The sequence below is a fragment of the Periplaneta americana genome, chromosome 3, assembly GCF_040183065.1.
Source record: "Periplaneta americana isolate PAMFEO1 chromosome 3, P.americana_PAMFEO1_priV1, whole genome shotgun sequence".
Lineage (NCBI taxonomy): Eukaryota > Metazoa > Arthropoda > Insecta > Blattodea > Blattidae > Periplaneta > Periplaneta americana.
Window position 1 is genome coordinate 104394480 of NC_091119.1, and position 25589 is coordinate 104420068.

Genomic DNA, 25589 nt, shown 5'->3' on the forward strand with positions numbered 1-25589 from the left:
TCTCCGTCAGAATTCCATCTCTAAATGGAACCAATCTCTTCTTATCCAGTTGATTGGTTAAGCTCCCGTGTTTCAGTCCCATAAGTACAGAATAAATACTTTCCACTATTTTGCAAATCTAGCTTTCAGGTGAAGTTCCCTGTGAAGCAGACTTGAATAATTTCAAGGGAAAAAATTGTTCTGGGGCCGAGTATCGATCCCGGGACCATTCACTTAGCGCAGGAATGCTCTATCGACTGACCTACTCAGGAACTACACCCGACACCGCCCAATTTTTTCCCTTTACATCCACACAACTCAAGTGGGCTGACAAGGCGCCAGAAACCCAACTTTGAGTGCACACAAACTCTGTGTGACTTGAATTGTGGTTTTTGTTAACGTACCTACAGTGACGTATATATTATGAAAATTTGGCTTTCAGGTGAAGCTCCCTGACAGACTTGACTAATTTCAAGGGAAAAAATTGTTCCGGGTCGGGTATCGATCCCGGAACCATTCGCTTATTCCAATTATTCACTTTCCACTATTGTTTTATAAATAATTGTTTTAGTTTTTTTTTGTAACTTTATAATTCCAGAGAACCGAATTTAGCTGTCTACTAGTTCTCCTTTGGGCAATTTTATTACCCTATAATCTCTATTTTGTCTTGTATATGAAAGAGTTACTCCTAAATAGCATATTTAAATAATTTACAGTTCTTAATTGTACTTGTTCCAAGATCCAGCTATTGCATATTTTCTTTCCCTACTTTTAGATATCCTGATTTGCCAATGCTTATAGATAGGCCCCACTTATGATATTTCTCTTGCAGATGTCTCACCATATAACTTAACCCTTTCTCATCTCCAACCACTACTATGGACAGAAGGTTATTTTTTCACTTTAGGGAGTAAATAATCCTTAAATTAAGGGGCCAGTAGAGATGACTCGTTAGCAATGGTGAAGACAATGCCCTTAGGGGATGGAAACCCGAATAAATATCCCTGATCATCCAGGTTGGCGGTTGAAGCGACGGACCTGCACTTCGTAATTCGGGAATTTTTCAAAATTCCTGTAACTGCCTCTCATTGGGAAGGATAGTAATGGGCCTATATTGTGTGGCATATTTAATTAAACGTACACTTTGTAAAATGTCATTTTTTAAAATAAATATAAACATCAAACTTCTATCATTCCGCTCTTTTTCTGTCATTCATGCGTAGTTAGATTAATTAATTAACACTTCTGTGGTACAGAACGTTCGGCTTGGCTCCCGGTTTAGAACGCGCGCACTAGACATACTTGCATGGCTGTAATTATCGATCCGTAACCTCCCGCGTATTTTACTACTACAGTATAACTTTAATTAATGACAGCATTCATACAACTATCTTTTTATTCCATAGTAAATACTAACAGGTGTTATGGGAGTTGTTCAATGTGTTGTCCATCTCCATTCACACATTTTCGTCACCTTTTGAGTTAGTTAGTGAGGGTTTAAGAAGGGCACGTCAGCAACTATGGCTATTTGCGTCCTTAACTAAAATTGTTCATAAAACATAAAACACAGACAATACAATAACCATAATGATAAAAAGGAGCTAAAAACGTTGTCACAGTAAAACGAAGTACACCACCTTTTGATGAAATTGCCATTGACACCCAAAGTTTGTACGTATTTCTGTAATGATTCCAGTTTTCCTCCTTATATTGTCTCTAAATTCGTCTATAATGTGGAGTCATTCCTATAAACTCTATTTTTTGGGGTGTTTTGGAGTGTGAATACAAATTTCATGAAAAGATGTCAGGAACGTGTGAATGTAAACGGATACCACTTCTAACAACTTCTATAACTTAAGCTGGTATTCATTATGGAATACAGATATTATCACTTTATGCATGTTATTATTAGTGGAAGTTTATGAGCAAAAATACACGGAAGGTTAAGGATAGATAATGACCAGTTGTCCGGCCATGCAACTATGTTTTATCCGCGTGTTCTCGGTCGGGACCCAAGCTGAACTTTATGTAAGTCCTATTTGGAAATAAGTAACTTCATTTTTTACGGATTTGGATGAAATATTGTACAATGTAAGTAAATAGTATGCGCTATAATCTTTATTTAATTAATTATTTATTGAGTACTCTATTCGTGAAATATTATTAATGAATAACTTGTAAGGTTTTCTTATTCTTTGCAAAAATTAACTCGCGCTCGACAAAATGAAAACCTCTTGTGATACTAGATTTAATAACAACTTTTATAGATATTTAACTCACTAATATATTTCTGCATGTATATCACCAAAGATCATGAAGTTATGACACACTAGTATATAATAATAATAATAATAATAATAATAATAATAATAATAGTAATAATAATAATGAACTTACGACAAGAGCTACGACGAGGCATGCCAATGCCAGGCCTACAACCTGAAGATCAAGGAAATACAGGTCGATTTCAGTGCCAATCAGTCCAAAGAGAATAGGCTGGAAAATACTCCACAACACTGCGAAGTTTTCAGCTACGGAGCTCTGTAAAATGGACGATAATCGTGAAGGTGCGTATATAATATTGCTGGAGCAAAAAATATTGAACGAAGAGAAAGAAAGAAAGAAAGAAAGAAAGAAAGAAAGAAAGAAAGAAAGAAAGAAAGAAAGAAAGAAAGAAAGAAAGGAAACTCAGCAGAAGCCCACTAGTCTGAACAAATACTGGGACCGAGGCCTGTTCAGATTAATGAAATTTCGGAGTAAGCTGGGAACAGGAATGCACGCAGGGAAACCATGCAATATACCCTATTCACCCTTTACTGTTCACCTCTTCGTCAAGATTATCTGCTCATAAGGAAAAGCTCACAAATTATCAGAATTAGACCTGCGAAATATATGCCATTATACTACCAGTGCGCTTCGTGCGCCTCTAAGTTTGAGTACGTCTCAGAGTTGGGGTGAGTTAACGCAGTGTGTTAAAATAAATGTTATGTTTTATTTAACGACGCTTGCAACTGCAGAGGTTATATCAGCGTCGCCGGATGTGCCGGAATTTTGTCCCGCAGGAGTTCTTTTACATGCCAGTAAATCTACTGACATGAGCCTGTCGCATTTAAGCACACTTAAATGCCATCGACCTGGCCCGGGATCGAACCCGCAACCTTGGACATAGAAGGCCAGCGCTATACCAACTTCCAACCAGGTCGACTTAACGCAGTGTCTTTCGTTCGTTTGAACCCATGCTTATCATCACGGTAAGGTTAGTCTTCAGCATTTGGGTGGTTGAAAGGCACTCCTTTGACTTCGAAACACAACTATCTGCTAAAGAAAAATTTAAAGACATAATTTTCTGTGTTAAAGAAAAATTGCAATATTTTAAAGACATTTTATCTTCTGTCTGTAGAAAATACACCTAATATAACATTGACAAATATCAGCCTTATTATTTCACTATGTTAAAATGATGGTATATTACGTTTTTGTTTTACATCATTTTTCATTTCAAATTTTCAAAGGGGAATGATTACCTGTTGCTAGAAAACACAGCCTTACATCTAGGAAAATTTCGTTCCATTTCTGCAGAAACAATGAGGACATATTTGAAATATTTTATATAAGCATTACCTATCTCAAAATCTGTATCATTATTAATAAATTTCCTAATTTGAATTGAAGTCACAAATTTGACATAGTTTATCCATTATTTTTTTCATCTTGTTTGCTACATTTTTTCCAATTTGGTGTTCCAACTATTCAGTTTCGTCACAATATCATTGACTACATGTTATTTTCGGTCTGTAGAAAATACACGTAATATAACATTGATAAATATCAGCCTTATTATTTCACTATGTTAATATGATAGTGTATTACGTTTTTCTTTACGTAATATTATCATTTCTTATATTGTTGCAGTGAATAAAAAAAACACATTTTCAAATTTTCAAAGGAGAATGATTGCCTGTTGCCAGAAAACACAACCTCATATCTAGAGAAATTTCGTTCCACTTCTGCAGAAACAATGAGGGCATATTTGAAACATCTTACATAAGCATTATTTATCTCAAAATCTGTATCATTATTACAAATTTCCTCATTTGAAATTAAGCCACAAATTTCGTTCTCGGCATCTTGCTATTATTCTTCTTTACAGGACGTTGAATGTTGCCTGTTACGAATAGCAGTATTCGGTCGTAATGTAACCGATCAACTAAAGTTCACTGCTGAACGAAACACACTGAAATCCCCCACCCCAACGCAATTACGTACCGGTACCTAAAGTCAGAGGCGCATGAAGCGCAATGTAACGGCATAAAATTCTTAGCCCTACTCATAATAGTACAGAAAACAAGGACTAATTCATTCACTAGTGATAAAGTAAGTAGCAGTGTACGAGTATATTGTACATTTTGAGTTTCTATATTTGCAAGAATGCCGCTTGATTGCAGAAGAAGTTGCAAACCCTAGGCCTACTGCCTTTATTGACGACGGTCGCAGTTTTTGCTATGATGTTGCTACCGCAGGTGCACCGTATTCAACGATTAGAAATGTAGTGAAATGGTTTAGAAAAAAGAAATGTTACTCTAGAAAGCCTAGATCTTGCCGGAAACGAAAACTATAGCCTATGATGACTGATTGAAGAAATCGTCATACAACGTCGGTGGAAACCCGAAATCGACTCCAGAACGTGATGGGTGTCAACATAAGCGTTAGGACAGTTCGAAGGCATCTAGGTGAAGTAAATGTAAATCATACTGCCTTGCAAGAGGTCCAATATTGAACCCAGAACATCGAGTAGCCCGTCTTCGATTTGGCGTGAACATGAGGAATGGATTGGAGAAGTGGAGTCATGTTCTCCAAGAGATCACCAGACGGCGGGAGAAGAGTCTGGACGCCAGAGTCTGGAATATCCAGAGTATCGCAATCCTTTGCGCCGGAAATGCCGACAAATCAGCCATTGTTATTCCAGCGCACGCTATTTGCCGTATACAGTTGTATAGGGAATGAATGTAACTTATGTAGGCTAAATCAGAGTCAAATATTTTTAATTTTAAGGGCCACGGACCCTGGCCTAAATTGAGTTTTACTTTAAATGTTCCTATCCCAAGTTGTTGAAATGGAATAACAATGGCGGCCGATTGCGCTACTCTGGTCTGCTGGAGGAGAGCTGGAGAGCGTTATGCAGCATGTGATTTCTCCCATAGGAATTCTACTACTATTACTTTTATCTAGTTTTTAGAGTGAGCGGATTTTTTTCCTCTCAATGTATTTCCACCATATGTAAGTTGGTTTCATTGATTTTCAGTGGGAAATAAAAGATTCTCTTATTAGTCACTTTTCAAGCAGGAGAAGTTCGACTCGTCTAGTGTAAAAGTAATGTACGGTACTTCGGACATCGAAACTATTTTAATGATATACAATTAATATTTCTGAAGTAATTGTTTATAGAGATATAATATGATATATTTAATTTCACTTATAATTTTATGTTACGTATAAAATAAAAGAAAACATACAAAATAGAAAATGGTTACAGTTTATTTCGAGTAAATCACTTTTTAAAAATATTTATGACATTAAAGAAACGTATCAATTTCTTTCATGTGCACCATTCCAAGATGAACTGGGTCTTAGATACATAGCAAGAACAAGATCGTTTCAATAATAATTTGAGAAAAAATTACGTTACAGGGAGGGATAGACAGACAGACGGCATCCCAAGAAGCAACTTATTCAGTGTATTTATCCCGTAGTCCAGACAACACGGCTGTTTCTCTGGGTAGTCTGGTTCTCCTGTCCGTCACCACCACCACCACCGCCACCACCACCACCACCGCCGCCGCCGCCGCCACCACCACCACCACTCATTCATTCATTATGAGTGTAAAGTCGATCCACTGCCCGAATTCAGTCTGGATAGTCTCTGACGAATGAAGTGGCCTGTGCTTCTAGAGACTAGGGACATCTATGAGCCCGATCGTAGAATCGGGTGAATGGTGAATAGCGGTAAGTTAAGGGGCATGTTACTGGAAAACAAAAAGTTTGTAGCCTATAATGGGAATGTGTAACTAGAAAGAAACAAAGAAAAAAATTAGATGGTGTAAAAATCAAATACATACGGAAAATATAAATCCAATACATGGTATATTGGAAGTATAAATAAATAAAATAAATAAATAAATAAATAAATAAATAAATAAATAAATAAATAAATAAATAAATAAATAGATAAGTAAATAAATAAATAAATGAGTAAATAAATAGGTACACGAATAAAGGAATAATTAAATAAATAAATAAAAACAAAAATAAATCAATGAATAAATAAACAAATAAAATAACTATATAAGGAAATAAATAAACATACAAATAAATAATAAAATGAAATAAATCTGATATTTATATTAATTATTAATCAATTGCGTGGTGGTATTGATGATAGATAGATGGTGTTTGGCTTTGAATGATTGAGCTTGAGAACCGGTCATGGGATTACATGACAAGTAGTCTTAAACTGAGGAAAACCTTGAAGGAAATCAAACTACGCAATCGAGTGCAGCCTGGAGTTCAGTTCTAAAGCTTTACAAAACGCCGGTTAATATAAATATTAACAAATAGTAAATTAACAAATTACCTTCTCTTGGTCTCTCCAGCCACGAGCCGCCGCGAAGGACGCCACAATGCAGCCCAGAGGCCCCGCACCGTCATACCCGATCATCTCGCTGCCGAAGAGCAGCAGCATGCCGCCGAAACCGAGCAGCAGCGTGCGCAGCACCACCACGTAGCGCTGCGACAAGAACACAGGAGGTAGCGTGCTCGCTTCTTGTCCGAACTTCGAATTACAATCCGGTAAGCCTTTGAATGAAATGGGGTTCGAGGAGCCTTGCCCTGTCACTTACGTCGCTCTTGGCCGGAAGGTGGTGCAGAAGCAGTCCCCACAGGACGCCCAGTAATAGGCCGCCCAAGAGACCCAACGGACCTTTGAGGATCGTCATAGTCATACTACCTGCAACACGGTAATTGTTTCCTATGGATTGATCGGATGTATTACAGGTTGGGGCAGGGAAAAAACCCAGAACTCATTTTGACGAGAGGGGTAAATATTGTCTGAAGTCTTTCAGCCACGAAAAGGGGATTAGTTCATTGACAAACAGCTAATGCGTCACCTTTCTAGGCTGTAAAGTAGGATTCAAATCCCAGTGGAAGTGAAATCTGTGCTGAAAAAATGACTGTTTTGTGCTCTTCTTTAGCAGATGTGCTTATCGGTTGGGACATGGAGCATCCTTAAGTGCTTCAGCCCAAATAGGCTTTTTGAGCACCTGTGGTGGAATGAGTTCCGTGTCTACTGTGCTGACCGGCTAAGATGGCTCTATCATCAGCCATACTACGCATTCCTCTTTAGCCATCAAATCCGTATACCATACCATGGTGATCTGCCGTACGTTACATGACCGTAAGAGTCGTCATATCGCCGGCATTAGAAGACTCCTGTGTCTCTGATACAGACCTATTAATCGTCAAGAATCCACCACTACTGCCAATCCTGAGGAAAATTGCTAGGAACACCCAATCATGACGGAAGATGGATTCAGCGTTACGCAAACACAAGTGGTGCCCTACTTATCGAGATGGAAAAAAGAATGAAAGGGTAATTCTGGAGAAAGTTTATGAAATAGTGAGGGAAAAGTGGGGGAACCCCTACGAAAATATTCACATCTTGGCTTTGTCCATCAGACATAGGCTACATCTTCACCATCACTGAGATTTGAATTCTGGTCGTCGTAAGCCAATTGAGCTGCCAAGTCGACACACAACTGACCATATTATAATCAATTTGCTTTAAGATTTAATTGACTGTATGTTTTAGCTGGAATTACTTTAATTTTGTATGGTGATATTTCCGAGTTTATACGTGTGTAGTTTTCAAGAATTAATAATTCTTCATGAACCAAGTATTAGTTGCAATAGCGGCCCTAGCAAAACATAAAAAGCTTGAAGTTGTCCGTGTGCAATGTAGAAAAATGATTAAACGGTTATAAGTAGATTTTTGGTTCCCAGTCGCTATGTCCACGGATATTTCGTTCATTGTCTCGTACGACCCTTTGATATTCTGTTCACTATATTTTTTCGTCCTCTGGTGTTTTATGTCCACTATTATTTCGTCCACAGTTTAAATGTCCATTGTGCTGTTTTGTTCTCTGAAAGCTCGGTTCACATTTTATTATGTCCTACATTTAGACCTACTGTATCTTTGTCCTCTTTATTAAGTTGTCCATTTTATTGTCTCGTCCAATACACTGCGTCCAATATTCCTGATTGTCCATTTGCATAAATGGTTTAAAACTAATAAACTATTACTATTATACCACCACAACTGCTATAATAATAATAATAATAATAATAATAATAATAATAATAATAATAATAATAATAATAATAATAATAATAATAATAATAATGTGAATGAAAGTGGTAAGTAGCATATGGACTAGCATGTTCTGCCTTCTTACGGTTGTTATTATATAAGCCAGTAGTGTCGGAGTTGTAAACTCCAAAACCGGTTGTGGAGCTAGAGAGTGCAGTCGGAGCGTGAACTTGCTTATGTCTGTGGAAACACCGGAGCACGCAACGAGTCATAGTGGAGCGCTCCACTCCGTTTAGTCTCTGTCTTACTACGCTGATATAAGCCATTTTAAATGTTTTCACTTACTTAAAAATTTAATACTGAACCATTCCATAAATATGAATATTATTATGCTACAAAGTAATTAAATACATTTCCATAGCAACCCTTCTTTTTTAAATTGCATATTGGAAATACTTGTTACCCAAAAATGAACAAAATATTTAGTTGGCACAGAAACTAGTGGAGAAAGAAAAATTTCGAAAAAATTATGGACACAATAATTCTTGACCGAAATATTAATGGACAATTTTTTTGGTGGACGAAATGTTTGCTGGACTAATTTCCTTGGGCAAAATAGCTGTGGACGTGAGATAGTGGACAAATTGTCTGATGGACGTACTGCTATGGACGTATCGTCCTGGAAGCATATTTTTAAATAATTTATGATCTACAGAAGAACATTCCGAGAGCCACATTCTGATTGCTGAGGTATGCAGTTGTGTGTGGGTACAGTTTCGAGAAGTCTATGCTACAATGCATGACCAACTGTTGTCACCTGTAGAGTAGATGACACTGAGCATGATTCCAAACGCAGAGATGGAAATGATGTCGTCGAAGCTTGCAGCGGCGATTACCAACGTAGGGATGCCCTTGGATCTGCCGTAGCCACGCGCCTGCAGACTAAAAAGGCAAGGAACTACTACGGCCGGCGATACGGCTGCCATCACGGCGCTGAAACACAACAAATTGGTATGCTTATTTATTATAGAGAACTAATAGTTCGTAAACAGAGTAAGGTATTCCGCAAAATCTGAAAATGAGCACACATTCTATTAAAGTAATGACAGGCAATGGGAATGGGCATACAATGTCACCTGTGAAGTTTTGAGTGCTCATCATCTTGTGGTCTTCCGGTGCGGTTTGGAAAACATTGGCTTGTAACTCTGTGTAATATAGTATGTAATATATTGTAATAAGTGAGGAAAAAATATGGAACATTTCTAGTAGATTACTAGAGATGGGTAGAAAAAGCTGGGACAGTTTTTTTGAAACTGTTTCACAATTGAAACTGTTTCGGGTAGAAAAAGCTGGGACAGTTTTTTGAAACTCTTTCACAATTGAAACTGTTTCGTAACGAAACAGTTTCGTGAAGTAACCTGTTCCAACTGTTCCAAAGAGTTACACTGCTCCAGGTATCATTTCAACGTTCCACATGGTTCCAATAGTTAAACAGTTCAATTTATAAACAGTTTTCCTCTTCTTTGCTGTCTGCAAAGGTCACGTGTAGCGCTATCGTCGACTTCCAATCGAAAGTAGGTATAATAATATCTATGTTCCACATGGCCTTCGTGCAACAGTAGCCTATGTGGGGCATCGCAATTTAATTCTACGAATCAAATTCTCTAATAAATCTGATATTAATTATTAGCTGCCCATTGATGGAAAATATGTTCATGGTGCCCTAACATGGTGTTAATTATTAACATACCGCGAAAAATATAATCGACTTATGTCTTACCGTTATTAAACTCTCCTAGGGTTTTAAGCGTTATTTTTTTACTAAAATCGGTTCATTTTGAATTGTAGTTATTTACTGTACTCTTCAACAGTAACCTACGAAAAATGACTTTTGTCGTCATAATACACTGAACAGCCGATTTAAAGACGATTCAAGGGCTTTGAAACATGTTCCTGAAACAGATGAGAGGTTGAAACAGTTGGAACACTTGAAATAGTAGGCATTGATGTTGTAAATATATTCTTATGAAACTGTTATTTTGAAACAGCTTCGTTCATGAAACAATTACAGTCGAACCTGTTTCTTAAAAAGAACAGTTTATCCCATCACTATAGATTACTACTTTTGACTTCATAAAGAATATCTATGTACAAAAGTTGGAGGGAGTGAAAAAGGAATATTTTGAACATGTTTTGAAAACTGTATTTCTTTATTTATAAAGACTCTGCAAAGGAATCTACTCTTTAAATGACACCATGTACTTGTTTTTCCATTTCTGAATTTTTCAGGTCTCAAAACGTACAGAGTACACACACAGTAATGTTCTTTATACAGTAATAAAAACACATTTATGGCTTAGAAAACTGATATGCATCACTGAAATTTAACTATAATATTAAGTGAATGTACAGAAGTTAAAGGAAGAAAAACCATTAAAAACAATTTAACAATGTTATAATTGCGTGTTGATTTCTGTTCACAGAATGTGTTAAAAGATTACCTCCATTTACTACCAAACGATTCATAAGCCTCTCTTCGGAATTGTTCAATGTTTTCAGTAACGCTGTACTGTTGATCTACGGTATCTCATAATTCTTGTGTTCGCTTCGTCTGCGATGTCCGTCGCGCTGACCACATTACACCATCCTTCCAAACTCTAAACTGGCTACGGCTTAATGAAAGTAGAAATTTTCTTTCCCTTGTTCTCCTTTTTCAAGTTCTTCACACCTCTACACCTACCACCCTGCCTGCCGTTTCATTTACCTATCATCATATCACAATCTCTGCACACGCAAGCAAAATAGTCGCTTACTAGCCACACCAACACATAAGATATCATCGGTATTCATCTTCAATAACAATCTCGCTATCGCGCTTGTGGAATATCCTGCCCGGTGACTTCAGAGACTGTCCAAATTTAACAGTAGTCAAAAACAAACTTATTAAGCATCTTCTTACTGCGTAGAGTGTAATGCAGTAAACTGAGTATTCCAACTAATGTTTCGAAATTGTTACTGGTTTGTTTCCCTTGAAATTTGTATAATCAGTTACTTATTTTGAGATATTTAGATATTTTCTTTAATCACTAATATATTAGGCAGTCAATATATTGCACTTTTTGTGCCCATTGTGATCTTATCTTTTTGCATTTTTTGCATTTGTGTTTTTTGTATTTGCATTTGTAATTGTATTTCTATTTCTTATTTATTCATTCTGTCTGGATTTGTTTTTGTATGTGTCAATTTGTATTCTAGTGGCTTGGTAGAGAAGGCCTGATGGTCTTAACCCTATCAGAATAAATAAATAGATAAATTGATAAATAGATAAGTAGATAAATAAATAAATAGATACATTGATAAATTGGTAAGTAAATTGGTAAATAAACTAGTAAATAAGTTAATTCGTTAATTAATTAATAAACAAACAACTAAACAAATAAATAAATGTATGAATGAATGAATAAATAAATAAATAAATAAATAAATAAATAAATAAATATTATTCTTCATTTTAACTCTTCCTGGTATCGTGGTAGATTTTCCACTTCAAATAGCCCCATAAGAAAATAATCTAATATGCTGAGATCAGGGAATTTTGAGGGCCATTCAGGAACCATTGTTATTCAATTGCTTTTGATTAGCTTTCGTCTATGATTATTTGATAATGATTCCGTTATTTTCCATAGTGGTAAGTTGATATAAGCCTACTCAAACATTTCTCTCTCTTATGTACGTAGATCTACATAGAAAATTTTTGCAATGTTTCTGAAATAATATTTTATACGTAAATGATAAAGAATATGATCTTATGCGTTTTGAGACTAAATAATCCAAAAATGGAAAAATAACTAAGTTACATGGTGTCATTCGAAAAAGATACACACTCCTTAGCCCACCCTTTATAAATGAAAACACAGTTTTGAAAACATGTTCAAAACATCTTTTCTTCAACACCTACAACCTTTGTATACCTTTAGGGTTTCGCCATAAAATGAAAAATGGGAAAACTACAAGCAATGTTCCGTATTTTTACTCACTTTGTATGGTATGGTATGACAATCTCTAGATGGCCGATTGTAACAGACGCATTACCATTCTCTTGTAAAACTCTTCGTTGTTACCATTCTTCTGTTCTTTTCTGATCGTGGCTACTGTTATTATAAAATAGGCTAAAATTTCCTTTTTCAAAGTGTATTTCCGAGTATTGTCGCAAGGAGCAGAGTTTTCACAATGAATAACACATTTATACTTCTTCATTGTCTATAAAGACTGTCAGAGAAAATGTGAAAAGGGCTACCACTATCTTGTTAACATGGTTAGTACTTTCTTACGAAATACTCTACCTGATTGGTAATGATAAGTCCTATATACCAAAACAGGAGTAATTTCCAAGATGGGATTGGAGGATAGTATGACACTGAAATTTGCTGGTATGTTGAATGCATGGAGTGTGGTAAAACGAAGTATGTAGGAACTATATTGACAGTGGCTTTAAGGTCAAAGAATTTGGAGTGCAGTAATAGTAAGTTCACAGAAAGCGACTTTCAGGTCGGAGTGCCGGAGTATAGTAGGCTAAATTAAAGTAGAATGGTCTACACAGCATAAAGCATAAGTTATGTTCAATTTCTGGCACAGAGTACTTTACGATGTCTAGTACTGTTAAACATCAGCAGACATAATATCACCAGACTAGGTTCCTGAGGTAGCTGTATCCATAAATCATCATCTGACAGCTTCGAATCCCGGTAAGTTCTGGGATCTTTCATTGTATGTAAGCCAGTATTCCAGATTCGTGTCAGTTGTTAATGAAAGCTTGGAAGCGATTTACTTAACAATGAATCATATACATGGATTTCCTTATCGCGACTGGAGTCTTTTGTCTGGATCCGATTGCATTTTATTGTACAGCCACGGTCAAAAATATTTTACAATACTTAATTGTACAACAAAATTCACAAGGAAGTTACTTCTAGTTCTTGGGACTTGGGATATAGTTAGGTCTATTTTGAATTGAACCAGAGTATTGGAGAACAATCATTTATCTCCCGTACGGGTGTGCACTACTTTGGTTGTGGATGCTGCGCGATATCGATAATTCGACAAACCAGAAACCGCTAATGTATTATAGGCTATTGTTAAACATCAGTTAATAAATTGTCATTTACTCACGCAAATTTATTAATAAAGTTTACGAAACTGTATGCTTTACAGTTCCAAAGATTTTTGACGCCTCTACTGCGGCGTACTATTCTACGGAAGAAACTTCATAGAGTTCTCGGGAATAGAATTATCAATAGAAATGTATGGCCCCTTCGATCTCCAACCTGGGGCTTTATATCTGGATAACTTTAAGAGATCATCTTATTCTTTATGACGTAGGCCTTTTGACATGTTCCCCCTCGTCTCTCACCATATTTTCCTTGGCCTTCCGAGGTATGTTTTCCCCTTCTATTATAATTGATGGCTGCTCTTACAACACGTACAGAATGCATTTTATCAATATGATCCTTCCAATGCTTGTGATATTGTTTTGAAAGATAAAGTGTATAAAAGTAATCCCATACCTGGAAGAGCTCAAAAATAGCATCTGGTCCACATCTGTGGAGTAACGGTCAGCGCGTCTGGCCGCGAAACCAGGTGGCCCGAGTTCGAATCCCGGTCGGGGCAATTTATCTGGTTGAGGTTTTTTCCGGGGTTTTCCCTCAACCCAATACGAGCACATGCTGGGTAACTTTCGGTGCTGGACCCCGGACTCATTTCACTGGCATTATCACCTTCACATCATTCAGATGCTAAATAACCTAGATTTTGATACAGCGTCGTAAAATAACCAATAAAATAAAATAAAAATAAATAGCATCCGGGAAAGCAATCACCTAAGTTTCTCAATGAGAGAGAACTACAGCGAGTGATGTGTAATTTCTTAAGCAGTTGCCAAAAAATACATAGTCTATTTCTAATTTATATTCGTAGTTTGTGGTTTGCCCAGTCACCGATGCTGCGTTGTCTCTGTAGCCACCGTAAAAGTGCGCGCCCATCAACTGCCAAAGTAATTTGCTCACCCAGTGGAATAAGCCGAGGAACTCACATTTCTTAACACTTACTAAATAACTCTCTCTGGAACCTCTACAATCCTTAACAAATCAAAGCAACTATTTGTACTGTCTATAGGCTTATAGTAAATGGGGCTTTGCTATACTGTAGACTGATAGATAAATAATAGAGAGGCTCGGATGTAAAACATGGTAACTGATATTTTGGTCAAAAATGAGATATATAGCGTATAGCCTAATATGGTATTTTACATTGTGCGTCTAATGCAGTAGTTAGTTTTCCAACATCTCAACAGATGGCAGAAGTATACACATTTCACTTTCTTGGTAACTATACAAATTGCTGCATGTATAAATGTTTACCTACCTAATAACTTCAAAACATTAAAACGTCAGTTACCAAGTTTTACTCCTGAACCCCTCATTAATAACAATAAATTGTACCAGCAGTAGTAGGCCTACAGTTTTCCGTTCTCACACAACAACAGAAAGGAAGTGACAATGTTAATTTAAGAATTGCCGTACTCACCCGAGGAGGAAGCCCCAGTCCCATGGCAGGTCGAGAAGGAAATGCGTCATGACGGCGATGCAAGAGGCCTCCATCAGCGAGGGCACAATTGCGAGGCGCAGCACCATGCCACTCAGCCGTTTGAGAGCTGCTGGGTCGAGCCCCAGCCCCGCTCTGATCAGGATGATTGCCAGGGCCACCTTCCTGTTGTGCGGAGAGAACTGAGATTGTGACTCATCCTTCATTCGCAAAATTAAATGTGATTTGCACTGATATTTAGCCTTACGGTCTCTATGCAAAAACAGCGATATATTTATTTGCAAAGGGAGGGGGATTCGATTTAGGGACCATTGATATTGTTTCTAACGTTCAGAATGGAAGATAATGCTATAAAACGAAGTAGGCCTATAGAAAGGCAAAAGTAAACAATCCTCAAAGACTGGCGAGTTGTTAGCAGCGAAATTAGCTATTTAATTAAATGTGGCCTCAACGATCTCCAGATTTCAATCTGACTTTTTGTTGTGGAGTTACCTCAAAGAACGAGTTTTTCTGACACATACAACAACCCTACTGCAACTGAAAGATGCCATCTCGCAAGAAATTGCCAATATTCCAAGACATCATCTGCAAAATGCTGTACATGGTGTCGCAGAATGCTGTACGTTGAACAAGAGAACGGTGGACATCGTCCCAATGTTTTGTAAACCCCGTTGTTTGCCCAACACTGTGATGTTTTTGTTTTTTGCCTATCTCAAATATTATAATATTTATAGCGGTTTTTTTTTTCTCGAGTGGGATTTAATTGACTATTACACGATTAGAAGAAAGTATATAAAGATTACAAGTAACGAAGTACTCCAATACAATAAAATATTAATTGACTTACGAAAATACAACTGTCTTTTTTTTTTATTTTTATTAAAACAGATACAGAACAAAGACTTCATAAAATTATTTTAGAGATAACTTAACCCCAGATATAGATGTCATTCTGCAAAACAGTTCTACAAAAGGCATTATGGTAACAAGCATTCTGAAAATTAAATTTTTGCTCTTATATACCTTGTAAAAAAATTCTCAACACACCATTGAAAAGTGAATCCCGAGACAACAGTAAATCAATGTTCTCTCTTCAAACTCAATTTTACATATCTAATCGTCTTAGAAACATCAGAAATTTGACACTAAACATAATATCAATAATATCTTATCTTTCTTACAATATTATCTCAAACATTTTGTAAACTGAAACAGTTTCACATTATGTGAAACTTAATTCCTACAAGTTCATAATTACTGTTTTACATTCTTAAACTGTGTTGCAAGAGCATACTACATTGCTATCCTAGATGCCCAACGCAATCTGATAGTATAATTATTTTGAAACTTATCGTCAATAACCTCAGTTAACTTCATGGCTTGAACTTTTCACTCTAATTCATCTTCATAGTCAAAATATACCATATAGTTTCAATAGTTAACAGATTTAAAGTTCTATGCTATTAACTGTAAAATTAAAATTACATAAAATCATACAGTAATTCCTGGCTTATCATTATAGCTACATTACGAGAACCTGTGATGTTGAATGAATAAGTTATAAACTTACATTATTTTTTAAACTGAGAATAACTGAAATTAAGTTAAACTATTACCTCAAAATTCTCCTTATTTCACTAATAACAACATATTTACATACATTTAAATACTGAATATAAGTTGAGGTAAAATGTACACTAAATATTGTTCAGTGTTGGTTTAATATTACCAATGAGCGAGCATGCAATGGTTAGAGAACAAAACAACAAGGGGAACACGTTTGTAATTCCTGAATTAAACTAAATTGAGTGAGCTATTCAGTTGTAATAGTTTGAGTTCTTTTAAAATTTGGGATGATTTGTCGTCCTTCATTTCCAACTTGGCTGCCTCTTCTTTCAACATATGTAGGAATTCTTCCATTTTGTGCAAGGACTTTGTCAACTGGTAGTACAGGAATCCTGAAACAAGCCATAGCGTTACAAATTTGTTTTGTTTTGTTGGTGGGTCTAATACCAATAATGTTTGGAACCAATCATGTAGTTGCGAATCTGGCCATACTTTTACTAGTAAAGCTTTTGCTCCTTCCCATATGGTTTTCGCAGCACCACAATTTGTGACACGATGTTTCAGTGTGTCTAACCACCCACACTTTTTGCATGCCGGGGAGTCTGTTAAATTATGGCGATGTCTCTTTTCTTCAGTCGGTATAATCTGGTTCAGATAGCAATATACTGTTGTCTTCCATGCAGTCGGGATGTTTGCCATATGCAAATTGCGCCATATATTTCCCCATTTTTGGTTTGGCAACTTTTCCACGATACGTGGCGTTTGCACGGCTTTCTTCATGAGGTAAGTGTAGATAGTCTTGGTGTTTTGATTCTTTTCATTCGTGACTGTTGTTGGTGGATATGACTATTATTTCCCAAATCATTTTCAGCGAGTGCGGTAAGGTGGTAGTTGTACTGCATAGTAGTGGAATGTGGTCTTGCCAAAATTTGTTGTCCATGGGATCGCTTTCATCGTGTTTCGCGCGAAGAATATTCCGTGTCAAAAGGGCCTGACTTTTTTCTTTTATTGCCGTCAGCTGTAAACCTCCTTTCGTTATTGGTAGATGCAACTGCGTTTTCGGAAGCTTGTAAAAATATCCTTTCCAGACATAGAAGCTGATTGCTCTGTCTAGCACTGTGGAGTATTTGGAAGGAAGAGGCAAAATCTGTGCTAGATACCACAATTTGGACAGGCAAAATACGTTTATGTGCCATATCCTCTCAAGGAGATTGAGGTTTCTATGTATATGCTGAAACATTGTTGCTCGAGTTCTTGCAGACGTAATGGACCAATTGATGTCAACCATTTCTTTGAAGGATGCACATACTGTCAATCCTAAAATCTTTGCTTTTCTTTTTATAGGGATATGATTAACAGTGTGTGTAGCAGCCCAGTTGCCTAATGGTACTAATGATGACTTTTGTACATTTATTTGTGCACAGGATGCCATACTATATGTGTGTAGAATCTGTGGTAATTTTGTACACTCGTCTTCATCTCGGAGTAGGATTACAACATCGTCTGCATAAGCCCGGATCGTGAACATGTTGCACGTGGCTCGTCCAGATTGTAAGATGTTATGTGACATTCTAATAAGTGGTTCTATACCAATAGCGAATAGGCACATTGATAGAGAGCATCCTTGTCGTACCGATGATGCAATTGGAATACGTTTCGTAAAGAAACCGTTCACTTGAATTTTGGAGTATACACTATCATACAAGCTACTTATAGCATTAACAAATTTTTCTGGTATACAGAAGTGTTTCATAACTCGTTGTAGATAGAGATGGTTCATTCTATCAAAGGCCTTATTAAAATCTATTGATAACAGTGCTGCTTTTTCATCCGGGAATTCTTCATAATATAAAATTGAATCACGAATGGTGGCAAGGTTATGAATGATTGATTTGTCTGGTACACTGCAAGTTTGGCCTATTTCAATAATATCCCGAAAAGTTGTTTTTACTCTGCACGCTAGTATCATCATAAATAACTTATAATCTGTGTTCAAGAGTGTAATTGGACGATATTCCGACACTGTACGTGGATTTGTAACCTTCGGGAGAAGTATTACAATCCCATCACTGAACCCCTCAACTACAATCCCTCTATCAAAAATGTAATTGAACAAGTCCACTAATGTGTCTTTAATTAAATTCCATTGCATTTTGTACAATTGGTATGTAAGTCCATCAGGTCCAGGGGCAGAATTCTTGGGTGCAGTTTCTATTGCCCTAAGAATTTCTTCTTCTGTAATTGGTAGCTGAAGATCGTGTTGCTGCTGCAGATTCAAGTGTCTATTCACGTGCTTAAGTAAAGTGTCTGTTCCCGTTGCAGATGTGGGAGATGCAGAATAAAGGGCTCTGAAGAAGGTTTCAATTTCTTTAATACAATCTGAGTTAGATGTTAATTGTGTTCCTTCCGTTGTTTGGAGGTGGGATATATATTTAGTCCTAGCGTTGCGTTTTTCCTTTACAAGATGGTATAGGGCGCATCTTTCATCTTCGCTTACTGTTCGCACGTATCTTTACACCGTCCATGAATTTTTGTTGAAGAGCACAAATAGTCGATTTGATGTTCAGAATTTCTTGCCACTTATTACCACCCGCCTGTTGTACCGCATACAATTCATTTAACAACTGATAATAAAAATTCAGTGTGTCTCTATTTGCTTCGGCTCGAATGATACCTGCTTGTTGAAAATAAGTTTTTATTCCAGGTTTTATAATGTTTACCCATTTTTGCATGATGTTGAGTTTGGACTTGTTGGCTTTGCTTATTAATTTTTCAAAATGTTGAGAAAATTGTTCACTAATTTCAGGAATGTGTAGTAAAGTGTTGTTCAGTTTCCAAGAGCCCTTACCATATATGGGAAGAGTAATATCAGTCTGGAGTGAGAGGAGGACACAGTCATGGTCAGAAAATGGCGTTGGAAAAACTTGTATACGGTAAATATATTTACTGTGTGTTCGAGTGATATAGAAACGATCTAATCGCGATGCTCCATTTTGTCGGCGAAAAGTATATTCGACTCTATTACCATGGAGAAGCTCCCACGTATCTACTAAATGTAAGTCTTGTGTTAGGTTTGCTAAAACCGGAGATGGATTATACTGCCCCGTTTGATCTTTGCGTGAAGCACGCAGTTCCAGTCCCCACCTATCAATAGACAGTCATATCTGTGACGAAGGAAGAAAGGGAGTTCCTTACTTAGAAAACTTTCTCTCTGTTGGCGATGATTAGTTCCAGAAGGGAGATATACATTGAGCACCTGAATGTTATTAATCTTCATGGCTATCACTCGTCCGCTTGGATGTTTTTCGATGGCATCAACCGTAAGTCCACAACGATAAATAACTGCCGTACCACGATTTTCATCACCAGTGTTAACAACATAATCGTACTGCGGTCCTATGAAATCAAAGTTTTCGGTATTCACTTCCTGCAACAATAGAATATCTATGCTATTTTGCCTTATGAATGCATTGAGTAACGACTGTTTATTTTTACTTTGTAAACAATTTATGTTTAATGTTGCATAATTTCGTAGTAGCACCATATATTGAATTAAATAAAGTAGTACAAGTACTGACTTGCCGTACGATATGGATATCCCCGCCTGCATATTCTACGTCCCAAAATTATTTATGGCTAACCGTCGTTAAGGGATTCTCCAGCCCTAACGTTTTTATCCTCCTTCGGAAGAGATTTTCCATCAGGACCGTCCTTCTTACTGCCGTCTTTGGTGCGACCGTAGATTGCGTAGGGGTGAGGTCGTGGACTGTTCTTGACCTTATTGCTAGGATACGTGGTTGTTGTGTTCTTTTCGCTGGAGCTGCTGCCAGACGCCGCCCCATCTTCGCGACTTCTCAGACGTGGGTCCCGTGTAAACTCATTTTGCGCCATAGGTTTAAGTTTCTTAGATGGTGTTTCGGTAGTTTCGGTAGGTTGCCCTATTTTGTTTTCTTCGAGATCGAGTGTGGATTCCCCAAGATGCAGAGGTGTTTTTATTCCAGATGAAATATTCGTTATTTCCACGTCATCGGCGATAACTGCAAGTTGTTCCATATCCTGTGCACGATCAGCTGCATCATTTGCTGTATACTCTGTGGTGTCCATGATATTTTGTTCATCTTCGGTAGTCACTGTTTTTGTTGCCTCAGTCTCTGATGCGGTGTCGGTTTCCTCTTCTACAGGTGCGTCACGTTGCGTGGGCCGTTCCGTAGTTTGCTCCTCGCGTTCCTGAACGACTGTTCCCGAAACAATGTCACTTAATAACAGTTGTCTTGGTTTGACATTAACATTAAAGGTAGTTTTCCTCTGAGTGCAGTCTTCTTTTTTATGATTGGGCTCATGGCACACATAGCACAAAATTGGTTGTCCCACATACGTGATGTGTGCGTTATATCCAGCAATGGCTATCGATCCTGGAATAAGCTTCTTGATTTCCATTTTTACCGCACGAACGCCATTGTTAACTGGGAAAGGATAAGCTGTGCTCCACTGTTCTTGTCGCACTGAATGAACTACACCATACGTGTTTAACACTGTTTGAATTAATGAACTCGGCACCTCCGGGGGTAAATTAAACACTCGGACAGCTACGGATGGAACATCTGCCTTGCTTACTTTCACTTGCGTTTGTTCACCATTATTATATTTGAAATCCGTTGTACCTTCATGTTTGTGTATCAGTTTTTCGTATATCGTGGGCGATATCACTTTTATATATAATGATTTTTCTTGTGTATTTAATTGCAACATTTCTACCTGTTCTGTGTTTAATTTGAGAGTTTGTTGTATCCAAAGATGTACATCCATTGCCATAGGACGAGTAGCACCACTGTCAAATTGTACTTTAATTGTATTTAGACGTCGAATTGTAGACATGTTTGGTTTTCCTGTTGTCACTTTTCTTTACTACGAAGAAGAAGAAGAAGAAAAAAAAAACTAAAAAACACGCGAAAGTATTCATAGAATGTAAACACTGCACGAAAATACTCCGGTGTAATGCAACACTAGTCTACAGTATACACACACTCCGCGTACACGAACTCACCAGATAACCGCTCCCGTAACCTCGACCTTACTCTGCCGTGGTTGAAGCGAGACTGCGGTTTAATGTTTGAACTAACTTTTGAAATATCCTATACTTCTCTTCCGAAGAGAGACATACTAAAGAATCTGTATCGCCTTTGACAATTAAACGTGATTGGTGAATTTGAACCCATGCACCATCGATCCTATGGTAAGTATGGGTACGTACAAGATGGAGCCTGGCTGGTTACCGTGTTGGTGGCTCGTAAACCTTAGTTATATGGGTATTTTCAGTGCGGAAATAATCACGTAAATAATTCCACTTTTCTGAAAAGCGTCATAATAAAAACGTTTCATTAAATTCCATATAGTTCATTCTGATACACATAGAGTATTGATAAAATAATATGTATTAATTGCCAAAAGGTGAGTACCGGTAATTATATTATTTCTAAAATCGCCACTTTCTGTCAAATATCAATATTATTCATTTACAAAGTTACTTATTATTGGTATCCATTTCACACCACCTCATTCTAGTGCCGAGATCAAGAAAGCATGGAGCTCTATCTCCATTCTTCCGAAGTGCCTTTATAGCATGTGAAGGATCTACCTTTACCTTTATTAGTAGGTATCCATTTAAACTCCTCTTTCATCTCACAATTTCACAATAAGATATGGGCTTTGGTGGTCGGGTTGAACCTGTTTTCAAAATTTGTAAACATTGTTTATCCTAACGAAAAATTGTTTCCAGGATTTAAAGTCTTGAAAATACATCAAATTTATATCAATGCATTATTAAATTTGATATATAAAAATCACACATATTTTAGACCATATACTCACAAACAAAACCAAAAGCATGAATACAATACGTTTGTTGGAACCTAAGTGTTTAACGAGCACTTCTTTCAACCAAAGTACTAATATCTGCCCTAGAATTTATAACAAATTAATAAAGAAATACGCAAATTTATTTATCTCCAACAGTTTGAAATTTAAATATATGTGCAAGCAATTTGTTATGAGTAATGATTAATTTTTAGAAGTTGTTATGTTGTAATTTATGCGTATACATTTATTATGTATTGAATCCTAATCTGAGCACGAGGTCACTCTCTTTTAGGGGAGTGCTAGAATGTTGTAAATTTACAATTTCATTGTATTGTATTTTTCTGGCAATAAAGATTATTATTATTATTATTATTATTATTATTATTATGTGAAATTAATCTTTCCCAATCCAGCTACCAACGGACTTACAGTCTACATAGCTGTCTACCGACCAAGCCTCGTCTTGCACGTCTCCATTCCTTAACGTTAGGGCATTCCTTCCGACTAGGTAACCGGTCAGACTACCAACTACCAACCAGACTCCCTCTTGCACGTACCCTATGGTACCACTACTAGACTGACTATCAACGGAAAGAGTATAATAATGAGGCGTTATACCTCCCATATATGTTATGAATACGGTTCAGATTAAGTAGCTGTATCAGGATAGGCATCCTTCGTCCGTGCGTTTTGTTTACAAACATTAACTGCTGGGAAGAGCGCTACACCGCCCCCTAGATAAAACATCAGCGAATGGACAGTACAGTCTTAGTTAATGTTTGTAAACAAATCCCACGGACCAAGGATGCCTATCCTGATACAGCTACTTTATCCGAACCATAGTTATGAATTATAATGAGATGACTGCAGTGAAAAATTTCTAAATATAATTTTTCAGGTACCTGCTAGAAAAGGAAGAGTCAACGAAAGGTACAGCGTTCGATCCCAAGTAACTTCTGTGACATTTGTGGTGGATCAACTCAAAGTCGAATAGAATTCTTTTTAATAGGCTATAGACTAGGCCTGCACAAACAGCGCTCAACGAGCGCGCGCGCTCCTTCGGAGCGGGAAAGCGGTGTTTACCGCTCGCCGAATCGGAGAGGAAGATACGTCAGAATGACATAGACTTGCTATAGATAGAGGAGAGGAAAACGACCACCCAGTTATCTAGTGGAGTGCAGTGTGTAGGCCTATTCTAAGTAACTGTTTGACGTTGCTTACCTACTACTATAGTACAGTATGGAGGAATCTAAAAGACGGAACATAACATTTAACATTTAACGATTTACAGCTCGAACTTATTGATCTTCAATGTGACCTAAGGGCTAAAGATCGTTTGAATAATACTACTAGCCTGGTTGGATTTTACAAGGCTAAACATTAGCAATAATATCCACGACTACACAGGCTGGCTGTGAAAATGATTGCTATGTTTGGCTCAACATTTATATGTAATCAACTGTTTTCTATAATCAACTTTAATAAAGGCAGACATCGAATATCTGTAACTAATGTTTCATTATGATGAGTAGACTACTGTTCCTTTCAGCTGCCAACAGCATAAAACCTCGTTTTGATGTACTGATAAATACAAATATAACAAAATGATATTGTACATTTAAGTAGCTATAGAATTTCTATTACTTCTGTAAAATAAATATTTCTTTATTAATTAATAATAGTCCAAGATAGTTTTGCAAACACTGAACGGGAATTCATTTCATAAGCACTCTTACTAGTACTTCCTTCCGTGTATATTTTGTACGAGATCACCCCTTATACAGAGCGCAGCCAATATCTGCATTCCACTCATGAGCTGTGAGCCGACTCGGAGAGCGCAAACCTTGTGCAGGCCTCCTATAGACTATTAATTTCACATTATATCTTCCTTTAGTAACAACTCCCCTACCTGAGGCAGGCTGCGAGCACAAGGTACTGGCCATGTAGCACCACGAAGCCCACGTTCCTGAGAGCGACGCCCGTCAGCAGCATGCCCAAAAGCGACGGTAAGCCCGCGAGCTGCACGACGCCGCCTATCAAATAGGCAGCCACGCCCAGCGCGCCGATGGGGAACAGTTGGCCCCCGGGCCCCGCCTCATCGCGAGCGACGGTGAAGGCGTTTCCCCACAGGAGCATGGCCAGAGCCGCCAGGGACAGGTTGCGGGCCACAGGTTGCCAAATAGAATGCCTCGTGACGCGTTGACAAACGTTTCTCCACCTATAAAAGCAATAGCTGGTAGAGGTGTGTACAGACTGGATTCAATACGAAGTTAGAATAAGAGAGATATGAAAATGATTATTTATTTTTAATTGTATTCATTAGATGCACAAAAATTATCCCAACAAATAGTTAAGCTCCGAAGAATTATAATATGTGTGCTCTCTACCATGTTACTGATATTAGCCTACACACAGCTCCCATACAGAGTGAACCTAAATTCGCAAACAAGCTATCTGTAGCTTTATTTCTCGTTATAAAATAAGTAGATATTAAGAAGAAAGACCGGAGAAATTTTGGTTATTTTCAGTCAAAAGTCGCGTTTTCGTTTTCTTGTAAAAATGAATCAACAATCTCTTATTTCTATGTTGAGCAAGTTTTATTGCTCTGTGGTGCTCGAAAGCATAAAAATTATGCAATATATAAATGGCTGCACCCTTGAACTTCAATTTCATGCAAATTTTACAAGCTGTTTTCTCACACTTTTTTTTCAGCATATTTCGTCAGGTTCGAAATCTAAAAGGCTCTTAAAATTTTAATGCTAGGAACATTAAATTTCTACTGCATGTTCTATACACTAGTAGAACAAGGTACAGGAACAGGATGAACACTATACCCACCACTAGCAAGAGGTATTGCCCATGCCGGAGTATCAGTTGATTTAGCAATTTTTTCATTACACCTAGCAGGTGTATCCTCAATTCTAGTAGCTGTTAATTTCATTTCTACAACAATTAATATAAAACCAATTAATATAAAACCGGAAAAAAATGGAGCATGGGTTTTATGAGCAAATGAGTACTTTTTGAAATAAAAATGAAATATTTCTATTTCTAGGTATGCAGTGGTCATAAAAATGTTTCCCTCTCTTTTGCAGTAGAGATATGGGAAAACTAATGCGTGATATTTTTTCTGAATATGCCACTGGTCTTGCAAAAAAAAAAAAAAATGTATACATTTCACTGAAAAATTGAGCGACATATTTCATTTTGAATTATGCATATTTTT

The 25589-nt window shown here is 37.2% G+C and overlaps 1 protein-coding gene across 1 annotated transcript in view; it reads right to left on the reverse strand.

Annotated features, from left to right (window-relative positions):
* The window catches only part of LOC138696352 (sodium/hydrogen exchanger 9B2-like), a 40855-nt gene that overhangs the window by 13064 nt on the left and 2202 nt on the right, over positions 1 to 25589 (reverse strand). The window contains exons 2-7 of the mRNA XM_069821170.1: positions 24273 to 24581; positions 14924 to 15106; positions 9159 to 9334; positions 6876 to 6982; positions 6611 to 6763; positions 2377 to 2520 (exon numbers count right to left, since the gene is read on the reverse strand). Coding sequence (XP_069677271.1) covers positions 2377 to 2520; positions 6611 to 6763; positions 6876 to 6982; positions 9159 to 9334; positions 14924 to 15106; positions 24273 to 24581 — 1072 coding nt within the window. The remainder of the gene's footprint in view (positions 1 to 2376; positions 2521 to 6610; positions 6764 to 6875; positions 6983 to 9158; positions 9335 to 14923; positions 15107 to 24272; positions 24582 to 25589) is intronic.